The sequence below is a fragment of the Amaranthus tricolor genome, chromosome 7, assembly GCF_026212465.1.
Source record: "Amaranthus tricolor cultivar Red isolate AtriRed21 chromosome 7, ASM2621246v1, whole genome shotgun sequence".
NCBI lineage: Eukaryota > Viridiplantae > Streptophyta > Magnoliopsida > Caryophyllales > Amaranthaceae > Amaranthus > Amaranthus tricolor.
The window spans coordinates 6624514-6645499 of record NC_080053.1 but is presented as its reverse complement, the minus strand read 5'-3'; the positions used below and the strand labels follow the sequence as shown (position 1 = coordinate 6645499).

The 20986-nt window shown below is 34.8% G+C and overlaps 1 protein-coding gene across 1 annotated transcript; it reads right to left on the bottom strand.

Annotated features, from left to right (window-relative positions):
- Positions 1–17789: 17789 nt before the first annotated feature.
- Positions 17790–19201, bottom strand: LOC130817538 (serine/threonine-protein phosphatase 7 long form homolog). Its single transcript, XM_057683296.1, has 4 exons — positions 19087–19201; positions 18912–18999; positions 18417–18836; positions 17790–18338 (listed from the first exon to the last, which is right to left on the bottom strand). Exons 1-4 carry the CDS (start codon positions 19104–19106, stop codon positions 18024–18026), a joined length of 843 nt encoding a protein of 280 aa, XP_057539279.1. The 5' UTR covers positions 19107–19201; the 3' UTR covers positions 17790–18023.
- Between the last annotated feature and the right edge of the window lie 1785 nt (positions 19202–20986).

Sequence of the window (20986 nt, the reverse complement as noted above, 5' to 3'; positions counted from 1 at the left end):
TTCATTTCAGAATTAAGGATACACCTCGATGCACATCTTCCTACAATATTCTCTCTTGACTTAAGATTTAGAAATTCTATAAGTATTAAAAACAATTGTAATTCTTAATTCATCTATCCCTTACAATTTGTAATAGGCTTAAGTGTTAAAAAGAGTTAGATTATTTTCATAGTTTAATACGCCTAACTTAGAATACTTTTCAAAGTGTTCAACTTGTAATCTTTATTGAGAGATTGGGATTTGCTTTTATTAAAGGGACTTATAATACGGTTCTTCAAGGGGAAGAACGTGGTGTGAGGAGATAGTGAGATCTTCTTGTTTGTATTAAAGTCGGATTAATCAAAGGCGTCGAAATCCTACGGGTTGAAAGAGAACACATAGGCGGGGAGTAGGTTGTTTAGAACCGAACCTCGTTAACATATCGTGTATTATTCTTCAAAGTTACTGGTCAAAACTGGTCAAATAGTTGTTCGCAGTTAGTAAGTGCAAACAGATATTTTGTCTGTTTTGACCTGTTCGCAGTTTTCGCAGTTACTAACTACGAACAGCTCCAAACCTCAGATTTCGAAATTTCACGCTTACTTTTGAAATAAGTTTAAAACTTAGTTTATTTTGTTAATTTTTTTTATTTTTTCTCTTTTATGTATTTCAAATTTTCCTAGGACACCGTACAGTAAGTGCTGCATTGTTGTCTGTAAAGCCCAATAGTTTTGTTGGGGTTTTCTTTCCATGTTTAAACAAAACGGATCCAAAGTTGATAAAAGGCTTTTTTACTGGACTAGTTAAGATGGTTTTTTTCTCGGTCCACAAAACTAAAAATTATGTACAAATTTTTAAATATGACGGTTTTATAGTGAAGTCATTTATATTTGGTTCACCCACTATAAATCTATAGTCTTAAAATTGATCATTTATAATTTTAAAGTGATCACTTAAAATTTTAAAGTGATCAATTTTTTTAACAAATGATTTTCTATTAATCAAAGACCCAAAAATTTACAATCAAGAAAAAAAAAGACTAGTTATCCGGAGTTCTCCCTGTGTTAGCATCAGTGTGAAAGTAGAGTCCATATTTTAGAAAGGGTTTCTCCACCTCACTCTTCATGTGCTAAGGAGACTCCAAGATAACTCAAAAAATAGTGCCTTCTATGGCTTTAAAACAGTAACACTAAAAGCGACAAAAGGATAAAAGGGCCCAAAAACAAGCCCAAACAATCTTAAGTAATCCCAAACAATCTTAAGTAATTATTTTTTTTAGTCTTATAAGTGATCACTTTTTAGTGAAAAAAAAGCTTTTTATGATTAGAATAACAAAAGTAAGCGCCCGAATAAAATAATTCCCAAAGTAAGTGTATTTCACCTAAACCTGAGGTAAGGAACGGCCCACTATTAGTAACAGCGAATGACTATTAAACTGAGTCAAAGTCAGCTCAATAATGACCCGTCGTTACTAACAATAGGAGTTGAGCTGATTCTGACTCAGTTTAGTTATTATTCGTTGTTAATAATAGTGGGCAATGTCTTACCTCAAGTTTGAGTGTAAGACACTTATTTTGGAAATTATTTTGTTGTAGTGCTTATTTTTTGATTTTTTTTAATAAAAGCTTTTTTTGTTTTGTTCTTTTTTGATCTGAAAGTAATCACTTATAACCTTCTTCAAGTGATTGATTAGATAAATGTACTGATTATATGAGCACGTCTTATGGTGAGATGGTATCATACAAGACTTGTTGGAAGTTATCAGCAAGTGTTGTATGAGATATAAGACAGGCTCGTATATTTAGTCGTTTTTTATAATTGATCAATTTAAAATTATAAATGATCACTTTAATATTACGAGAGCATCTTAAAACAATCACAATTTATCTCTCTAAAATTGAAAGTGAGCACCTTAAAACAATCAAAAGTGATCTCTCTAAAAATGTTTTAAGGTTACAATCAATCACTTTAAACTATAAGTGATTGGTTTAAGAAAATAAAAATTAGTCGATCACTTTTAAAATTGTAAATAATCACTTTATTAAAATTATATTTTTTTATATAAAATTATAAATGATCACTTTTAATTTACCCTAAAAACTCCTCTCTCAGAAACAAAGGACTCCTCAATTTCCCTCTTTCAGGTGCAATAGCTCCAAGTCAGCCTTATTCTTCCTACTACGCACCACAAACAACAATGTTAGCAAGTTTGCTATAATGCTGTCGGGTCTTCTGTCACCCACAAACCATGTTTTCCACACTGCTTATTTTGTTTCAATATTATGTGCGCAACTTTCTTTCTCAATGTAAATTTTGTTTTCGTTTACATATCTCTTTGTTAAATTAAGTTAATTGATGGAAAATATAATAAGATATGAATAAATTATTAAATTAGTTATTTTCCATAATTTTATATGATATTTATGATATCTTTTCGTGAGTTTAGGAATATATCTTTTATTATTTATAAGAAATTAGTTATGATTCTCTCATAAATAGAGATCATCAAATATAGATAAAGTACATAAAACTCAATTGATAAAATCATTAAACGTATTTTCTATCTAACTTGATATCAAGAGCTAGTTGGATTTATATCATATTGAACAAGTGACTTCATCAAATACGTAAAACTAATGTAAAACAATAAAAACCTTAGTTAAATCAATTCTTCCTACCATAAAAACTCTAATTAATGTGAACAAATGCAATTATTGCATGTATTATAAGGATTAAATATCCACAAACGAACCTTTTGATAACAAAACTTCTAAAAATATCTAAAAAAATTAACCACGTAAAATTACTCTAAATAGTCTTGAATAAAGTATCTGACAATGTGTTAAAAATGACGATTTAGTCATATCACACTACTACAAATTATTACTTGTGCAACATTAATAGTAGATTCCATGGCTAATTACATTCTTTTGTTGCATGTACTTATCCGTGGCTAATAATTTATTATGGAACATACATTTACTTGTGGGTAATCATGTTCTTTTGCCACATACAATAATCTCATTGAAAATTATATTCGTCTACCACATGCACAACACTTGGCACCAAATTATTTATACAATTACACTCGTAAATAGGGAAATTCAACTAGTAGTATGGATTTAATGTTAACAATTAGTAACATTCCTAACTCACAAATGCCTTGGGTAAGATTTAAACCCAAGAACTTCAGGTGGGTATACCAACACTCCAACCACTAGGCCAACAGTTATTTAGTAATAATCTAAGTAATGTTAGTATACTTATAACATAACACTCCTTCCACTTAGTGTATTAGTATTATTATTATTATTAACTAGTTGAACAAAATTATTAAAAGTAACTTAAACAAAATTATAATTCCTTGAAAAAAATTAGTTGCAAAATTACTAAAAATAAATTTGGTCAACTAATATTTCTAAATGCAACAAAATTAGTCGTACATTAGAATAATATTACTCGTATATTGAATTGAATCATTGTTTAAAGAATTTTTGTCTTATATTAAATTAAAAAAACAAGGGAAAATAATTACTTATTTTCTAATAAATGTAGAACTAATTAAGTTGGATGAAGATTTTGAATTTAAATCATTAATAAATTTTTTTATTTTTTAAATTTCTCTTAAAATATACTATTTTCGTGGCAAAATTAAAACTTGCGATAAATTTCAAATTTAGGTGTCGTAATTTATAACACAATCCCACAATAGTTATTTACCTATGACCTATAAGTCTTTATTTGCCACGATAAATATTTGCCCGTGATATAATTGGTGACACAAATTGTTTTGTCATGATAAATATTTACCTGTGACATAATTTTTGGTACAAGTTTTTGTTTGCCACAAAAAAATTTCGCGTGGCATGATTTGTGGTACAAGTACTTGTTTGACACAATATTAATTTACTCATGGCACGAGTGTTTATTTGCCACGGTATATATTTACCCATGCCATAATTTGTGGCACAAGTGCATTTTTGCCACGATATATATTTATCCGTGGCAAAAATTTTGGGCATGATTGTAATATTGTCTTGAAACCTATTTTTTCCGTGACAAGATCAAAATTTGTCACAAATTTTAAATTTCTATGGCATAATTAATGACACAAGTGACAATTTGTAATAGTGTCATTACCCATCCTCATCCAAGAAATTTAGAGGGAGCAAAAGTTATTATACAGATAATAAAGTTATGGGTTGAAGATTTCAACTCACAACCTTTGTTCAAAAGCTATACTCTTAAATCTTAACCATTAAATAAATTATACTCCTCCATCCCTTTGAGATAGCTACTGATAATGATATTTTCTCTTACAACATATGAGTATTAGTAGCAATCTCATACGGACATGTTATGAGGAAAATATCACTATCAAAACAATCTCAAATGGACATATAAAGTATATTATTTTATGTTCTTTTAATTTTATATAATAACCTCAAAAAATTTATATAACACAAATTGGGCCAACCCATTAATTTTTTTAAAATACAAAAATTGAAAATATAGTGTAAGTGCACACTTACTCGGTAGGGTTTTAGGATACCTCATGTAGGCATTTAAAATACGCCAAGTAGGGGTTCACGGTATCTCAAGTAGGTGTTTTAAACATGCTGAAGTTGTCAAGTAGGTGTTATGTGTTGTGGATGTTTATGTTATTTGCTATAAGGGTTTAGGTTATGTGTTGTAGATGTTGAGGTTATTTGTTGTAGGTGTTTTTGTTATGTAATGTAGGTATTTTTGTTATGTGTTGTAGGTGTTTAGGTTATTTATTGTATGTATCTATGTTATGTGTTGTATGAGTTTATATTATATGTTGTAGGTGTTTAGGTTATTTGGTTTAGGAGATTATATTATGTGTTGTAGCTGTTTAGATGTCTACTTCAGTATACAAAAAACCCACTAATAAATTATATTAAGTGTTTTTTGAAATCTATGTGCATAGTAAACGTTTTAATGAATTGGGCTAGGCTTTAAAAGTCGATTCTCGAAAAAACGATCTCTCAAAAAACCTGCTATTTAATTCAATAGCAGGATCGTATCTCTTTGAGCCGCATAAACTTCTACCTACATCTAGGGCTGAACAGAGTTTGGTCTAAACCGTAAACCAAACCGGACCAAACCGTAATTTAAATATTTGGTTTGGTCTACGGTCTAAATGATCTGGTCCGGTTTTTTTTATTAAAAAAATGGTTTCCGGTCCGGTCCCGGTTTAAAAATTTTCAGACCAAACCGGACCGGAAAACCGTAATAAATTCCGGTCTGGTGAAAATCGTAAACCGTAGACCGCAACCCGTAATTTCCATTTTATTTAAAATTTTAAATGTTACTATTATAACATTATGATTGGGTTTTTTTAATCTCTGATTCTGAAGCTCTCCCTCGATCCCTTCTCCTTCTCCCTCGTTCCTTCTCGTTCTCCCTCGATCCCTTCTCCTTCTCCCTCGATTAATCTCTGAAGACTCTGATTTCTCCTTCACCGTACCAAACGACAGATACCACTCTCCAGGTCTACACTTCGATACCAGCTGTGTTGTGCTTCTGTGCTTCTATATTATAAAATTTGTAATGTTCTATATTATAAAATTAGTAATGTACTTAACTATTGAAAATTTGTAATGCTTCGGATTTGGTGTTGTATTTTGTTTACAGATTATCGTTTATCTTAGATTCTCAATTAAAAAAATACAAAAAATAAAAAAACCGTAGACCAGACCAGACAAGACTGTTCTAGAACGGTCTGGTCTGGTCCGGTCTGGTGTCTTGACTGGTCTGGTCTGGTCTGGAAATTTTCCAGACCGGAATTTCTGGTCTGGTCTGATTTTTCTGTCAAACCAGACCAGACCGGACCGTGTGCAGCCCTACCCATATCGCAAAAATTATTTGCTAAACATGAAAAAGTTCACTATATCAATGCAAAATCTAATTTAATCTACGAAAGCTAAAAAAGGAAAAATTGTCAATATAAGTCTATTTTTTTCTCTATCTATCAAAAATAAATCGAATTATTGTTTATCTGAAAAAATTCACTTAGTGAGTATTATTGCTTAATCCATCGTATTGTTTATAACTGTTGGCCTCTTAGGTTTTGATAATGACTTCACTTTTAAATAAACAAACATGTTTTAGAGATTGTTTTGTAGGTGAATATCCGATTGTGTTAATCGTTGATGAAGCCTATGACTTGGTTCGTGGAAGCTGTACGTGTCTTGAATATCCAAGAAGTTGGACAATTGCTTTAGAAGTCAGCCTACTGTTCCTAGAGTTAACGTTCTGACGAAAGTTGTAGATGGAGACAGTACGCTGTTCCCCACGATACAGGTCTGGAGAAGACATTGACTGGAAGTTACGAAAATTATGTTTTCAGTTTTTAGTTAATGTAAAAGATTAAAAGTTTAATTAGTTGCTTAATTAAATTAATTTATTAATTGGCAAAAAGTTTTTTTAAAACGCATAAAAATATGGAGAAGACTTATTCTTCATTTTGAATAAGTCTCCTTTTAAATTTGGACGGCTAAAAGACTTATTCTTTATCTTGAATGAGTCTCCTTTAAATTAGGATCTCTTAGTGTCTCGTGTACTATTAACCGTACAAGAAAAAAAAAACCGTCACTTGTATTTGGTAAAACCGCAGCCTATTCTCCACCTCTACTTTCAATAACTTCCCCTTTTCTTTGGGATCAAGTAAGTAAATGGAAGTCATGGGGTGAGTGCACTGATGGTTGTTCCCTGTATAAATAAGGGAACGCTCAAACCAAGCATCCATCCAAGAGTGTCCATTTAAGGGAGATCATTTTTAGAAAAATATTTTCTGTTTTTAAATGCCAATTAATTTATTATATTTTTCTTAAGTAATTATTTTAAATTTTAATCTCTTGAGAATTGACGTTGTAAGGGTTAATGAATGATTTGTTGTAATTAGACTCATGAGTAGTCTATAGGAATAGAGAAGTGAAACGTGAGAAGAGAAAGAGAAGGAGAAAGTAGAGAAAGAGAATTAGGCCTAGAGTAGAGAACTTTCAAGTGAAGCAAACTGTTTTATGTAATTGTAATTGATTGCCTAAAACATAGTGAGAATTTTGAAATCCCGGGGGGTCGTGGTTTTCCTTCTTATTAGGCCAAGAAAGTTTCCACGTAAAATCTTTGTCTCCTTTTTATCTCTTGCTCTTTAAGTTTAAGCTTTATTTTGTTTGTTAAAATTCCGCAAATTTCAAGAAAAACGTAGTAAAGCTTGATACACAACAATTCACCCCCACCCCCCCCCCCCCCCCCCTCTTGTTGCATTCGACCATCTTCGTGTATTTCAACAATTGGTATCAGAGCCCTGTTCCTCATTTAATCAGGAAACCCTGAGAGCAGTATCCTGTTCTCTGGAAAGATGTTGAAGTGTAACGAACGCATGGAAGAAGGGTACTCTACGCAAAGGCCACCCATGTTCGACGGGAAATTCTATACCTACTGGAAAAATAGGATGGAAATTTTTATAAAGGCCGAAAATTACCAAGTATGGAGAGTAAATGAAATAGGAGATTTCGAAGTAACGACCATCAACTCCAACAATGAATCAATTCCAAAATCAATCACTGAATATGAAAAGGAAGACATTCAAAAGATGGAGATGAACGCTCTTGCTATCAAGCTGCTTCACTGTGGTCTCGGGCCAAATGAACATAATCGTATCATGGGTTGCAAAACGGCAAAGCAGATTTGGGACCTGCTGGAAGTTACCCATGAAGGTACCAGTGAAGTGAAGCGATCCAAGATTGATCTACTGATGTCCAGATATGAAAGGTTCGTCATGGAACCTAGGGAGAACATTCAAGAGATGTTCACCAGGTTCACAAATATCACGAACGAATTAGTCTCTCTTGGTAAGATCATTCCCATTGATGAACAAGTCAGGAAAGTACTTAGGAGTCTTCCTCAAGACGATCGCTGGAGAGCTAAGGTCACAGCCATTCAGGGTTCGAAAGATTTCACCAAGTTTAATTTGGAATAGTTGGCTGGTTCCCTCATGACTCACGAATTGCATTTGGGAACAGCCGATAGTTCCCGAAATAAAGGACTGGCTTTAGCAGCAAAGGATCATGAAGAATCAGGAAACGGATGATGAGGAGACTGCTATGTTGGCAAGAAAATTTTAAAAATTTTTCAGGAACAGCAGATATGGAAATCAAAGAAATAACAAAGAAAAGGAAGCTGCTAACTTGAAGACAAATTTTGAATGCCACAAGTGCGGGAGCACTGATCACTTCATCAAGGATTGCCCTCAATGGAAGAATGAGAAGGGCAAAGGGAAGACAAGGGAAGCTGGAAGAATACTTCAGAACGGATTTTCGTAAAGCAATGATCGCAGCTTCGGGTGACACTGAAAGCGAAGCTGAAACTGAAGTTCCAGTAGAGGAAGAAACTGCAAATCTGTGTCTCATGGCATCTCATGAAGAGACTAAGGAAAGAGAGGTAATGTCTTCTAGTTCTTCTCCTAAACATCTATTCATTTTAAATAACGATAAATTAATTAAGTTATTTTTGGAAACACAAGAGAAGTTGGAGGAAAAAACAGCTAAGTGTCTCCAAATTGAGAAAGACCTTAAGTTAAGTAAAGATCACATCTCATACTTAAATACTTTTAGGATCGATGTGCAAAGTAGATTTTTTGATTTGTTAGATAAGAACATCATTTTAAAAGAGCAATAGGAGAAAATAAAGCAGGAATTCATCATTCTTAACATTGAAGAGAATCAAAACAAATTGCTAGAATTAAAATGAGATGAAAATGATAAATCCACTCATGTGTTTAGCACGGAATTTCAAGAAATGAAATTAAAATTAGAATCATGTGAAAGAGAAAATAAGTATCTACAAGATCAACTTAATTTAAAAGGAAAAGGGAAAATCAATGAAGTTCCCAAATGGATTCTAAATGCTAAACCAAAGAGTAAAGAAGGTCTAGGATATGTTAAAAATGATAAAAAGAAAAAGGTCTATGTTGATCTCCCTAGTAGCAAGATCTGTTCCTTTTGTGGCAAAACTGGACACCTGAAAAATCAATGTGTAAAAAGGGAACAGCATATCAAAGCAAATAAAAATTATGTTGAACGCATATGGATTAAGAAATGTGATTCAAATTATCGACAGGGAACCCAAGGATGACTGGGTTTCTGAACCTAACCATTAATTTGCTTTGCAGGTTCAAGTGAGGGGGAATAACTCATGGTATCTCGACAGTGGGTGTTCCAAGCACATGACGGGTGACAAATCTAAATTTCTCTCACTTGAAGCATATGATGGGGGAACTGTAACCTTCGATGATAATATGAAGGGTGAGATAATCGCCAAAGGAAAGGTTGGAAGGTCATGTTCCCATGCCATTGACAATGTATTTTTAGTCGAGAATTTAAAACACAATCTGTTAAGTATTTCTCAATTTTGTGATAAAGGTAACTCTGTTAAGTTTACTTCTGAACGATGCATAATTTCTAGGAACGACACAGGAGATACTGTGCTCGAGGGAATCAGAAAAGGGAACACTTATGTTGTGGACCTGGACACTGTTCCCAAAACCAGTCTAACGTGTTTAAGCGTTATAGAAGAAGACCCACTGCTTTGGCACAAGCGTCTAGGTCATGCTAGCTATTCATTGATTAACACCTTAAGATCAAAAGACCTAGTAAGAGGATTACCAGCAATAAATTTCCTCAAAAATGAAATTTGTGATCCTTGTGCTAAAGGAAAACAAGTGCGGTCATCCTTTAAATCAAAGTATCTGGTGACTACCTCTAGACCATTAGAATTAATTCATATGGATCTATGTGGACCTATGAGAACACAAAGCCGTAGTGGCAAAAGGTATGTGTTTGTCATTGTTGATGATTATAGTAGATTCACTTGGACCCTATTTTTAATAAGCAAACATGAAGCTTTTGATGAGTTTGTTTCCTTTGCTAATAAAATACAAAAATCTACCAATAATCAAATTGTTCACATAAGGTCTGATCATGACAAAGAATTTGAAAATTCAAACTTTATGAATTATTGCAATAAACATGGTATAAATCACAATTTTTCCACACCTAGAACACCACAACAAAATGGAGTGGTAGAAAGGAAAAATAGGACCTTAGAAGAAATGGCTAGGACCATGTTGATTGCTAGCGGTCTACCTAGAAATTTTTGGGCTGAGGCCGTCAATACTGCATGCTATATTCTTAATCGTGTATTAATAAGACCAATCACTTCAAAAACACCCTATGAATTACTCAAAGGTGTTAAACCAAATATTTCCTACTTTCGTATATTTGGATGCAAATGTTTTGTACATGTAAATGGAAAACGAAATATAGGCAAATTTGATGAAAGAAGTGATGAAGCAGTATTTCTAGGTTACTCATCACAAAGTAAAGCTTACAGAGTTTACAACAAAAGAACAATGTGTGTAGAAGAATCAGTTCATATCATTTTTGATGAAACTAACTTTTCAACAAGTGAACAGGATATCAATGATGTTAAAATAGGTCTTGCTCATCTAGAAAACGATAATGAAGAAATAAAAGTGCTAGAACCAGGAACAGCAGGTGAACAGGCAATACAAGAAGAAGCTGAAAGAATTGATCAAATTCAGGAACTGCCAGAACATCAGGATCAGCAGACTGTTCCTAATCCAGCTGTTCCCACTGATGAGCAAGATGAACAAGTAGCTGAACAGAATGACAATCAAGTTGCTGAACAAGAACATGCTACTGTTCCCTCAAGAGAATTTGTGCCCAAACCTTGGAAATATCAAAGTTATCATCCTCTTGATCTGATTATAAGTGATATGAATAAGGAAACACAAACCAGATCCCAACTGAGAAACTTTTGTTCACATTTTGCGTTCCTATCATCACTTGAACCCAAAAATCACGAAGAAGCTCTAAAGGATTCCGAATGGATAGTAGCCATGCAAGATGAATTAAATGAATTTGAAAGAAATAAGGTATGGCACTTGGAACCCAAACCAAAAAACAAGAAAGTAATTGGTTTGAAATGGGTATTTCGGAATAAGCTAGATGAGCATGGAATAATTGTAAGAAACAAAGCAAGACTCGTGGTCAAAGGGTACAATCAACAAGAAGGTATTGATTACACTGAGACATTTGCTCCGGTAGCAAGGTTAGAGGCTATTAGAATTTTAATTTCTTTTGCTGCATTTATGAACTTTAAGTTATATCAAATGGATGTGAAATGTGCTTTCTTAAATGGCTTTCTTGATGAAGAAGTTTTTGTTGAACAACCCCCAGGTTTTGAGAACACCTCTTGTCCTGATCATGTCTACAAGCTTGACAAAGCTTTATATGGCTTGAAGCAAGCTCCTAGGCAATGGTATGAAAGACTAATAAAGTTTTTGATTCAAAATAACTTTGTAAGAGGAAAAATTGACAAAACCTTATTCTTTAAGAATAAAGGTTATGATATCTTAGTTGTTCAAATTTATGTTGATGATATTATTTTCGGTGCGACCAATATTTGTTATGTAAAGAATTTGCCAACCTTATGGGCACAGAATTTAAAATGAGCATGATGGGAGAATTAAATTTCTTCCTTGGTTTGCAAATTAAACAAACTGAAAATGGTATTTTTATTCATCAACAAAAATACATAAAAGAACTTCTTAAGTATGGGCTAAACAACGCTAAAACCAACCATACACCCATGGCTACAAATGTTAGATTAGATGAAGACCTAAAAGGAACTAACGTAGATCAAACAATGTATCGAGGCATGATAGGTTCCCTATTATATCTAACTGCAAGTAGACACGATATTTCATTTAGTGTTGGTTTATGTGCTAGATTTCAGTCCAACCCCAAAGAATCACATCTCACTACAGTAAAACGGATTTTGAGATATTTGAAGGGAACAGACGACTTGTCCCTATTTTATCCTAAAAGTGATGTTTATGATTTAAAAGGTTTTAGTGATGCAGATTATGCAGGTGATCTAGTTAATAGAAAAAGCACGTCAGGTATGGTACAATTTCTTGGCTCATATTTAGTTTCATGGAGTTCCAAGAAACAAAACACGGTTGCATTATCCACAGCCGAAGCTAAATACGTAGCAGCAGCAGCTTGCTGTTCCCAAATGCTTTGGATAAAACAGCAACTAAGAGATTTTGGTATTAAAATTGAATGCATTCCTATTTATTGTGATAATACCAGTGCCATATGTATATCTAAAGATCCAGTGCATCACTCACGAGCTAAACACATACATATTAGACATCATTTTCTTAAGGATAATGTAGAAAACAAAAATATTATATTAAAGCATGTTAATACAAATGAACAAGTTGCAGATAATCTGACCAAACCGCTTCCAAGGGAACAATATGAAAAGATGAGATTAGAACTTGGTATGATCAAGCTCCACTAAACTTGGTTGCATGAAATTCCCAATGAAGCATCATGAGAATGAAAAAGGTCAAAAATCAACCTCAATAACTTGATTGAGAATCAATTATTGAATGGATCAGGTAAACACTTAATAAAGTTTGTACTATGAATGTCTTCTCGTCTGCATATTGTTAATTTGATCAGACCAAAGCATTATGTTCTTTATTTTCTTCATATAATACTTCATAATATCATAATTCATAATTTTTATAACTTAATATTATCTTATTTTGTTTTCATTTTTTTCATATTTCATATATTTATAATAAGTAGTCAACATAAATAAAAAAAAAATGGGAAACGGTTTTCTTCTCTCAAGTAATGAAAATGGCAATAAAGTGATGGGACTTAAGGTAACCGTCACTTCAATCATTTAAAAGCCTTCCGTTTACATCATAACACGCATAAACACTCTTCTTCAAGAAACCGTCCTTCTCCTCTCTCTCAAGCCTTTCAAAAATTCAAAAATGAAAACCCCAAAATCCTCTAAATCCAGCAAGAAAGCTCCCAAATCCCGTACACAAAATCAGCCAAAACCACTGAGAGTAGTTCTTCCTCCACCATTACTGGATGATGCACCACCCACAACCACTGAAACCACACAAGAATCACCCAAACAATCTACTGAACCTACCGGTACCAAACGCAAGATCTCATCACCAAAAGGTGGTTCATCTTCCAAAGTAGTCAAATGTTCGTAGCAGAGTGACCCCAATAGTGCTAAAGAAATCTCAAAGGAAATGTCTATTGGTTTCGGACTAGACAAATACTGGTATGACTCTGTCCATTTCCCTCAACTGCATGACATTCTGCAATATCAAGAATGGGAAGTTTTGATGTCAAAGTTTAGTTCTCAAATGATTGTGGAGTATGTTCTAGTACTGTCAAGAACATTAAAATAGAATTTAATAGAGCACTGCCGGGGGAATGGTTCAATGTTCCAAATGTTGGGTTGGATACTTACTATGTTGGTTCAAAAATAGTATTTTCTGGGATAAATGAAAAAACGATTTTAAAATTTTTAGGAGTTGAAAGAAAAGGGAAAATTAGCCATAACATTTTGAATCCTCTGCATAAATTAATGTACAATATTGCACGTAGATTTATTTTGCCAAGAAACTCCAAACGAAGTGAAGTAAGTTTACGTGATGCTACATTGATCTATTGCATGGCTAATCATATAAAGATAAATTTTCCATCTTTGATGATATCTCATTTGTCTGATTGTATTGAGAAGAAAAATTTTGTTGGATATGGAGGGTTGCTGACTTGGATTTTCAGAAAATTTGATGTCCCATTGGAAGGGTTGGAGTTCCCAATGGGCCCCAATATGAAAATAGGTGCTAAATGCCTGCAAAATTTGCACCTCAAGTTAAATGGTGAAGGGATGTTAATACATGAATTAGAGGAAGTTGTTAAAGTAGGATCTGATGAGGAAGAGATTGAGGAAGAAGAAGAAAAATTGAGGGAAGAAGGAAAAGAGGAAAAAGAACAAGAGCCTGTTCCCACTAAAACAAGAGAAAAAGGGGAACAGGATGGAGAAGCTAGTAAGGGGGAAGCAGAACAGGAAGGAGAAGATGCTTATCACAATCTCTGTAATGATTCAAGTGATGAAGAAACTGTGATAGCATTAAGGAGAAAGGCTAAATCTATTCAAAGGAAGAGTAGGAGGTTAGCTTCAAAACGAAAGGCTACAATGGTTGATGATACCACTTTTGAGACCATGCCTGAATCCACATCAAATGAACCTCCCTCTCCCAAGCCAACCACATCACCACCACATTACAATCCATCACCACCTCCATCACCAATACAGTCTACACCACCACCTTTTCATTCCAACACCTCACCAGATGTCGGTTGTACTAACAATAATTCTGTTCCTGCAGCTTCTTTAGACTCTGTCCTCTCCAAGCTAAATGATCTCCATTCTCACTTTGTTGCATTTCGAGATGAAACTCGAGTCTCCCTTGCTTTAATTGTTGATCAGCTTAACCAGATGGAACAACGTCTTGGTGCCAAGCTAGACACAGTGGAAGTACAGACTGAGTACATTGATGAAGAAGAGACTGTTCCCTAATTCCTCTTCCCATAATTTTTAATGATTTGTTAACTGTAACACTTATCAAACAATTTCTCATTTTGTTTTTGTACCATCTGGGGTACAAGTTTGTATGTGAACACCTACTACTATTTCTTTTCTTGTTTTTATGGTCTGTGATGATTAACTCTGTGTAGATTTGATTACTTTTTATGGTGCTTACTTTTATTATTGTTTCTTGCTTTCATCACTAACAAATCTATATGGTTTGTGCTGTTGTTTGATACTCCCCAATTCTTTTTGATTGATGACAAAAGGGGGAAGATATGCACAAACTTAAGAGAAGTTGTGAATACACAATCTCCTATCTTGACTGATTTATATTTCTCTATAATGGAAGAGTTTATTGCATGTCTGTGATTTGTATAACTGTGATTTACTGTGATTTGTGATTATGAAAATGATTTGTGATCTGCTAGGTTTAAAATCATTATCTATGTTGATCTATGTTATTAAGTTTAATTGTTCTAAATTTGTTTAATTACTTACTAATTTGTGTTTGTTTAATTATTTTTGGATGTTATGTTTTTGTATGGAGAAAATTGTTCTACTATGAGTGCTTGGTAAATTATATTGTAATGAGTTAATTTACTAAGTTATTTGGAGTTACTTTAATTTTTAGTATACTCTAAGAATTTTATTTTACTCTATCTTACTTAAGTTTGTTTAGAAAGTTTGTCTTCATCAAAAAGGGGGAATTTGTTGGCCTCTTAGGTTTTGATGATGACTTCACTTTTAAATAAACAAACATGTTTTAGAGATTGTTTTGTAGGTGAATATCCGATTGTGTTAATCGTTGATGAAGCCTATGACTTGGTTCGTGGAAGCTGTACGTGTCTTGAATATCCAAGAAGTTGGACAATTGCTTTAAAGTCAGCCTACTGTTCCTAGAGTTAACAATCTGACGAAAGTTGTAGATGGAGACAGTACGCTGTTCCCCACGATACAGATCTGGAGAAGACATTGACTGGAAGTTACGAAAATTGTGTTTTCTGTTTTTAGTTAATGTAAAAGATTAAAAGTTTAATTAGTTGCTTATTTAAATTAATTTATTAATTGGCAAAAAGTTTTTTTAAAACGCCTAAAAATATGGAGAAGACTTATTCTTCATTTTGAATAAGTCTCCTTTTAAATTTGGACGGCTAAAAGACTTATTCTTTATCTTGAATGAGTCTCCTTTAAATTAGGATCTCTTAGTGACTCATGTACTATTAACCGTACAAGAAAAAAAAACGTCACTTGTATTTGGTAAAACTGCAGCCTATTCTCCGCCTCTACTTTCAATAACTTCCCCTTTTCTTTGGGATCAAGTAAGTAAATGGAAGTCATGGGGTGAGTGCATTGATGGTTGTTCCTTGTATAAATAAGGGAAGCTACGCTCAAACCAAGCATCCATCCAAGAGTGTCCATTTAAGGGAGATCATTTTTAGAAAAATATTTTCTGTTTTTAAATGCCAATTAATTTATAATATTTTTCTTAAGTAATTATTTTAATTTTTAATCTCTTGAGAATTGGCCTTGTAAGGGTTAATGAGTGATTTGTTGTAATTAGACTCATGAGTAGTCTATGGGAATAGAGAAGTGAAACGTGAGAAGAGAAAGAGAAGGAGAAAGTAGAGAAAGAGAATTAGGCCTAGAGTAGAGAAGCTTCAAGTGAAGCAAACTGTTTTATGTAATTGTAATTGATTGCCTAAAACATAGTGAGAATTTTGAAATCCCAGGGGTTCGTGGTTTTCCTTCTTATTAGGCCAAGAAGGTTTCCACGTAAAATCTTTGTCTCCTTTTTATCTCTTGCTCTTTAAGTTTAAGCTTTATTTTGTTTGTTAAAATTCCGCAAATTTCAAGAAAAACGTAGTAAAGCTTGATACACAACAATTCACCCCCCTCTTGTTGCATTCGACCATCTTCGTGTATTTCAACAATAACTTTCTTCAAAAACCTTAGTTGCAAGTTAAGCATTTAGAAATAAATAGTACTTCATGGGTTTATTTTTAGCAATTATACCCTATGGTGGATTTGTTTAAAAATAAATAAATGAGTTTATTTTCACGGATCGAACATAAATATTAGGAGAATTTACCAAAAATAATCTCACCTTTTATTAATTTTCCTGCAATAATCCCAATTTTTTATTAACCATCAATAATCTGAATTGTGGGGTCACTTACCCAAAAACATTATGCGTAAATGATAATCGATTTTTGCGAGTTAATTGCCACACACAAATAAAATAAATAAGAAAATCAAGAATATTAAAAATTAAAAGTTAAATTAAAATATAAACTTGCTTGATTCCTCTTTTAATTTTTTAAAATTTTTTGATATTTTTTATAATTTAATTTTGTATTTATTTTTTTTATGCAACATGACTTGTAGTTTAGGTAAAAAAGTTACCTTCATGCATTCTTAGCAAGTACCCTTTATAGTTGGGATTTAATCAAAACTTGGAATTATTGTAGAAAAATCGGTAAACACTAATTTTTGTATGAGACGGTCTCACTGAGAGATGCGCCCCATGTATGAGTTGAATATCCCAACCAATAAGGATGCGAGCTCCTTATTATAAGATTGTCTCATCAGTAAAATGTTGAATTATTATAGATAATTTTTCCTAAATATTAAATGAGCCAGCTCGTATTGTATGAGATCATTTCAATATGAGACGAATCCATATAATTAGCCTATTTCTTTAATTAATTATTTTAAAACTATAAGTGATCAATTTAATGCACTAAATATATATAGCTCAATATAATAAAAATAATTTCACCATGAGATCATCTCATTTATGTATAGTGTAATTGGGTTTATCTAACAATCTATAATGTCAAAATCAAAAGTTTTCCCATAATATTGCTAAAAAAAATAATTCCCACTTTGCATTATGTGGAAAAGTATTTCCCACAATACCGTCCACGTGGAAATTTTTTTTTTTTTAAATTTTTCAGACAAAACCGCCACTTGAGATGGCGGTTTGCCTTATTTAATAAACCGCCACATGAAGTAGCGGTTTGGTCAAGGCAAACCGCCATTTCATGTGGTGGTTTGGTCCCTGGTAAACCGCCACTTCATGTGGCGGTTTGCTTGTGGCCTGCAACTTATTTTTTTTCTTTCATTTCTCCTAGATAGTTAGCGCAACCTGCATTAAACTAGTTCAATACCATCTATTCCATAATAATCAATTACGAACCAGCTTGATTTGAAAAAATTAATTATGAAAATAATGCGAAGATATATTACAATCATGGAAAGTCATACAAGAAGTTCAAATCAAATAAGAATATACAAAGTTTGTTAAACTACAATCCCCGACCCCTTTTGTTTTGCGCACCGGTGGATGATGATGGTGTGAACTCGTCAACCTCCGCAATGACATTAAGAGCAGGAGCTCGTCGTTGACTAGCACGCTGATATGTGATGATCCTTTTCGGAGGCGATGGATTTGGAGGAGGAGTGGTGATTGAAGCTGGAGGAATGAATGGCGACATAGTACCGGAGGTCGATGGCTATCTGGAAGACCGACCTCGAATAGATAAACGCTGGCGACCTCTTGTGGACCGAAAACTGCATCCTCCGGAAGAGCTACCTCGGTGGGCTGAACTCCGTGGAGAAGGAGTGTGGAATGTGTCATCTACCTCGCCAATGATGGGTGGAGTCGGTATGAGGTACTCATAACCCACCTGACTCAATGCATCGGTCAATGACGCGTTAATGGAGCCTAGGGTCTGAGAACATAGCCGATACCCCACATCAACTGGCGATGTAGCGGCCCCTTGAATCGTATCATTGCATTGTATGAGCACCGATCGCATGCGCTCAGCCTGTATGTTATCATTATATTGTTAAAAGAGTCACATAAAAGTATTACTATATGTTATGAGTGTTGAAAGAAGACGTACCAGTAACGTAGATGTCGGATGGTAATGTGATCCTGGCTGCGTAAATGTGGTGTTCGTTAGGCGTAATATGGAGATACGCCTGTACCAACTCATGTACATACCAGAGCTATGACCTGTGAAGTTATCTCCTCGAACCAATGTAGATGCTCGGTCATTCCACGCATCTACATGCGATCTATGTCGTACGACGTAGTTCTTGTCCCCAGTCCTCCGATCGATCGCATGTAGTTGAGGTTGGGTGTCACAGGCATCCGAAATAACTTGCTCCAAACCGAATTGACGCATGACACGATCCGGGAGATGTAGCTCGACGATGTCAAAGCAAATAAGTGGACAACGCGATCTCCAAATCTCGTGGCCCGATGTACATATGTGTGGCAGAGCGTCCATCTTAGCCGTTGTGTAAGGCTGCCATGTCATCTGTAATAGAAATCAATATGCTCAGTAATATATACTATTTATTCATAACTAATACGAATAGTAAATGTTAATAACCTGCTCGTCCCGTTGTCGATCAAGTGCGTCTCTGTAGTAGACGAGAGTATGTGGGGAGTGGGACCTCGAAAGATATACGCGAAGCCAGCTGCAAACAAATGAACATTGTTTAACATTTTCATGTATCATAAAATAGTGAAATTATGAATTTGAATAGTGAATTGAGTGTTGCTACCTTACTGCTAAAGGATCCATCCCGCGACGATGATGTGAACCTAACACCGGTTCAAAATCCTCCGCGTCATCTTCCTGATCATGTTACCCATTGGGTTGAATCGTCCGAATTATAGGCCTCCCTATATGAATATGCTCCCATGACCATATCTGTAACAATATCAAGCAGCCACCAATGTCCTTGGCACCCTTACGAGATGCTCGACATAAGTCACGATACAGATACGCTAGGGTAGCACTTCCCCAACTGTACTCATCTACACGCTCCAAGTCTCCCAATAGAGGGAGATAGATCAACTGCACAGAGTCACCGCTCTTGTCTGGAAACAAGATGCATCCAAATAGGTACAAGATATACGCTCGCGCATGTCTATCAACCGTAGCATCATCCGCGTCATCCTCTACCGCGCTAAAATGCTCTCGGAGCCAAGTCAGCTTCAATGACGATCCAATGATGATCTTTGGCTGTGTGGGGTCTTGAGGGTTTTCAGGCCAAACCCCTAGTAGCTCATGAACTATTGCTGGCCAATTTCCCTCTCCATGACCTATCACTGCTTGTCCTTCAATGGGCAGTCCCATTATAACTGCCACATCTTGCAATGTGATCGTTGCCTCTCCAACTGTGAGGTGGAAGGTATGAGTCTCTGGCCTCCACCTCTCCACCAATGCAGTGATAAGAGCTCGATCGAGCTCTAAGCCCCCGCCCAATAACCTGTAAATGTATCTGAAACCAGCTAATTCAACTACCTCTGATACCCTATCATCCACCTCCCAATGTAATGTACTCGCCTGGTAGTGCTGACGAGTAACCAATTGGGCAGTGGAGCCCTCTCACGCAGCTGCGCTCCTGTGTGTCGCCTGAAGCGTAAGCACTGATGGATCAACTGGGCTCGGCATCGCCATTATCGTTGTTACATACTTAAATGTTATAAAAATCACATAAATATTATCAGACTCAACATGATATTACAAAATATTTTAAAAAAACATACTTTGTTGACCTTCGAAGGCATGTTTACTTATTATGACCACTAAATCCACAAAAGCTACACGTGTTATGAGGACGCGTCAACGGTGCATCCATTTCGTTCCGTATACGAGTTGATCGGGGACGACCCTTTCCACGCTTCGTTGAGGGATCTGGAACAACTGTAGGACCGTTCCAAGGATTGCAGGTGAACATGTCTGGAATAGGCATGAAAGTCTTCTTATATGTCGATACGTATTTTGTAGTGCGAAACGAAGGGTCCACAAAAGCATCATACCATATTTTACGAGCTCGACATACTGCAAGATCATGTGAGCACGGTAACTTGAAGATGGTTGGTTTCTGAAAGGAGCATGATGTTGCTGTGAGGTCAACCATGTAGGATTTTCCACCTTTTCTTGCTATCCTGTTGCCACAACCAGTGGTGATCTCAAATATCCCACGCACTGTGTCATATATCCTAACATCATGAAAGCGTACTTTTCAGCATTCTTATCAATAGTATCAGTTGGTTTCATGGCATACACATGTCCATTGTCTAATCTGTTTCTCCCTAAATCCCTCCTTGTGGCAAAGTATTCGTTAACCCGGAAGAATGTCATCCTAACCAATGAAGTGATTGGGAGTGACCTAGCCCCCTTCATTACGCCATTGAACACTTCAGACATGTTTGTAGTTCTCACTCCATATCGATGCCCACCGTCATGAATCAAAGTCCATTGGCGCTCAGTAATAGAACCATCCACTAAGTACTTATACGCGTCCTCGTTAAACTCTTTAAGGCGATTCATGTAGAAATTATATTTCCGAATCTTTGTCTGTTCAGAAGCTTTTCCAAATAAGTTTTTGACTGCTATGTTCTTGAACTTCTTATGCACGTTCGAAGCTAGATGACATTTACAATACCAATGGA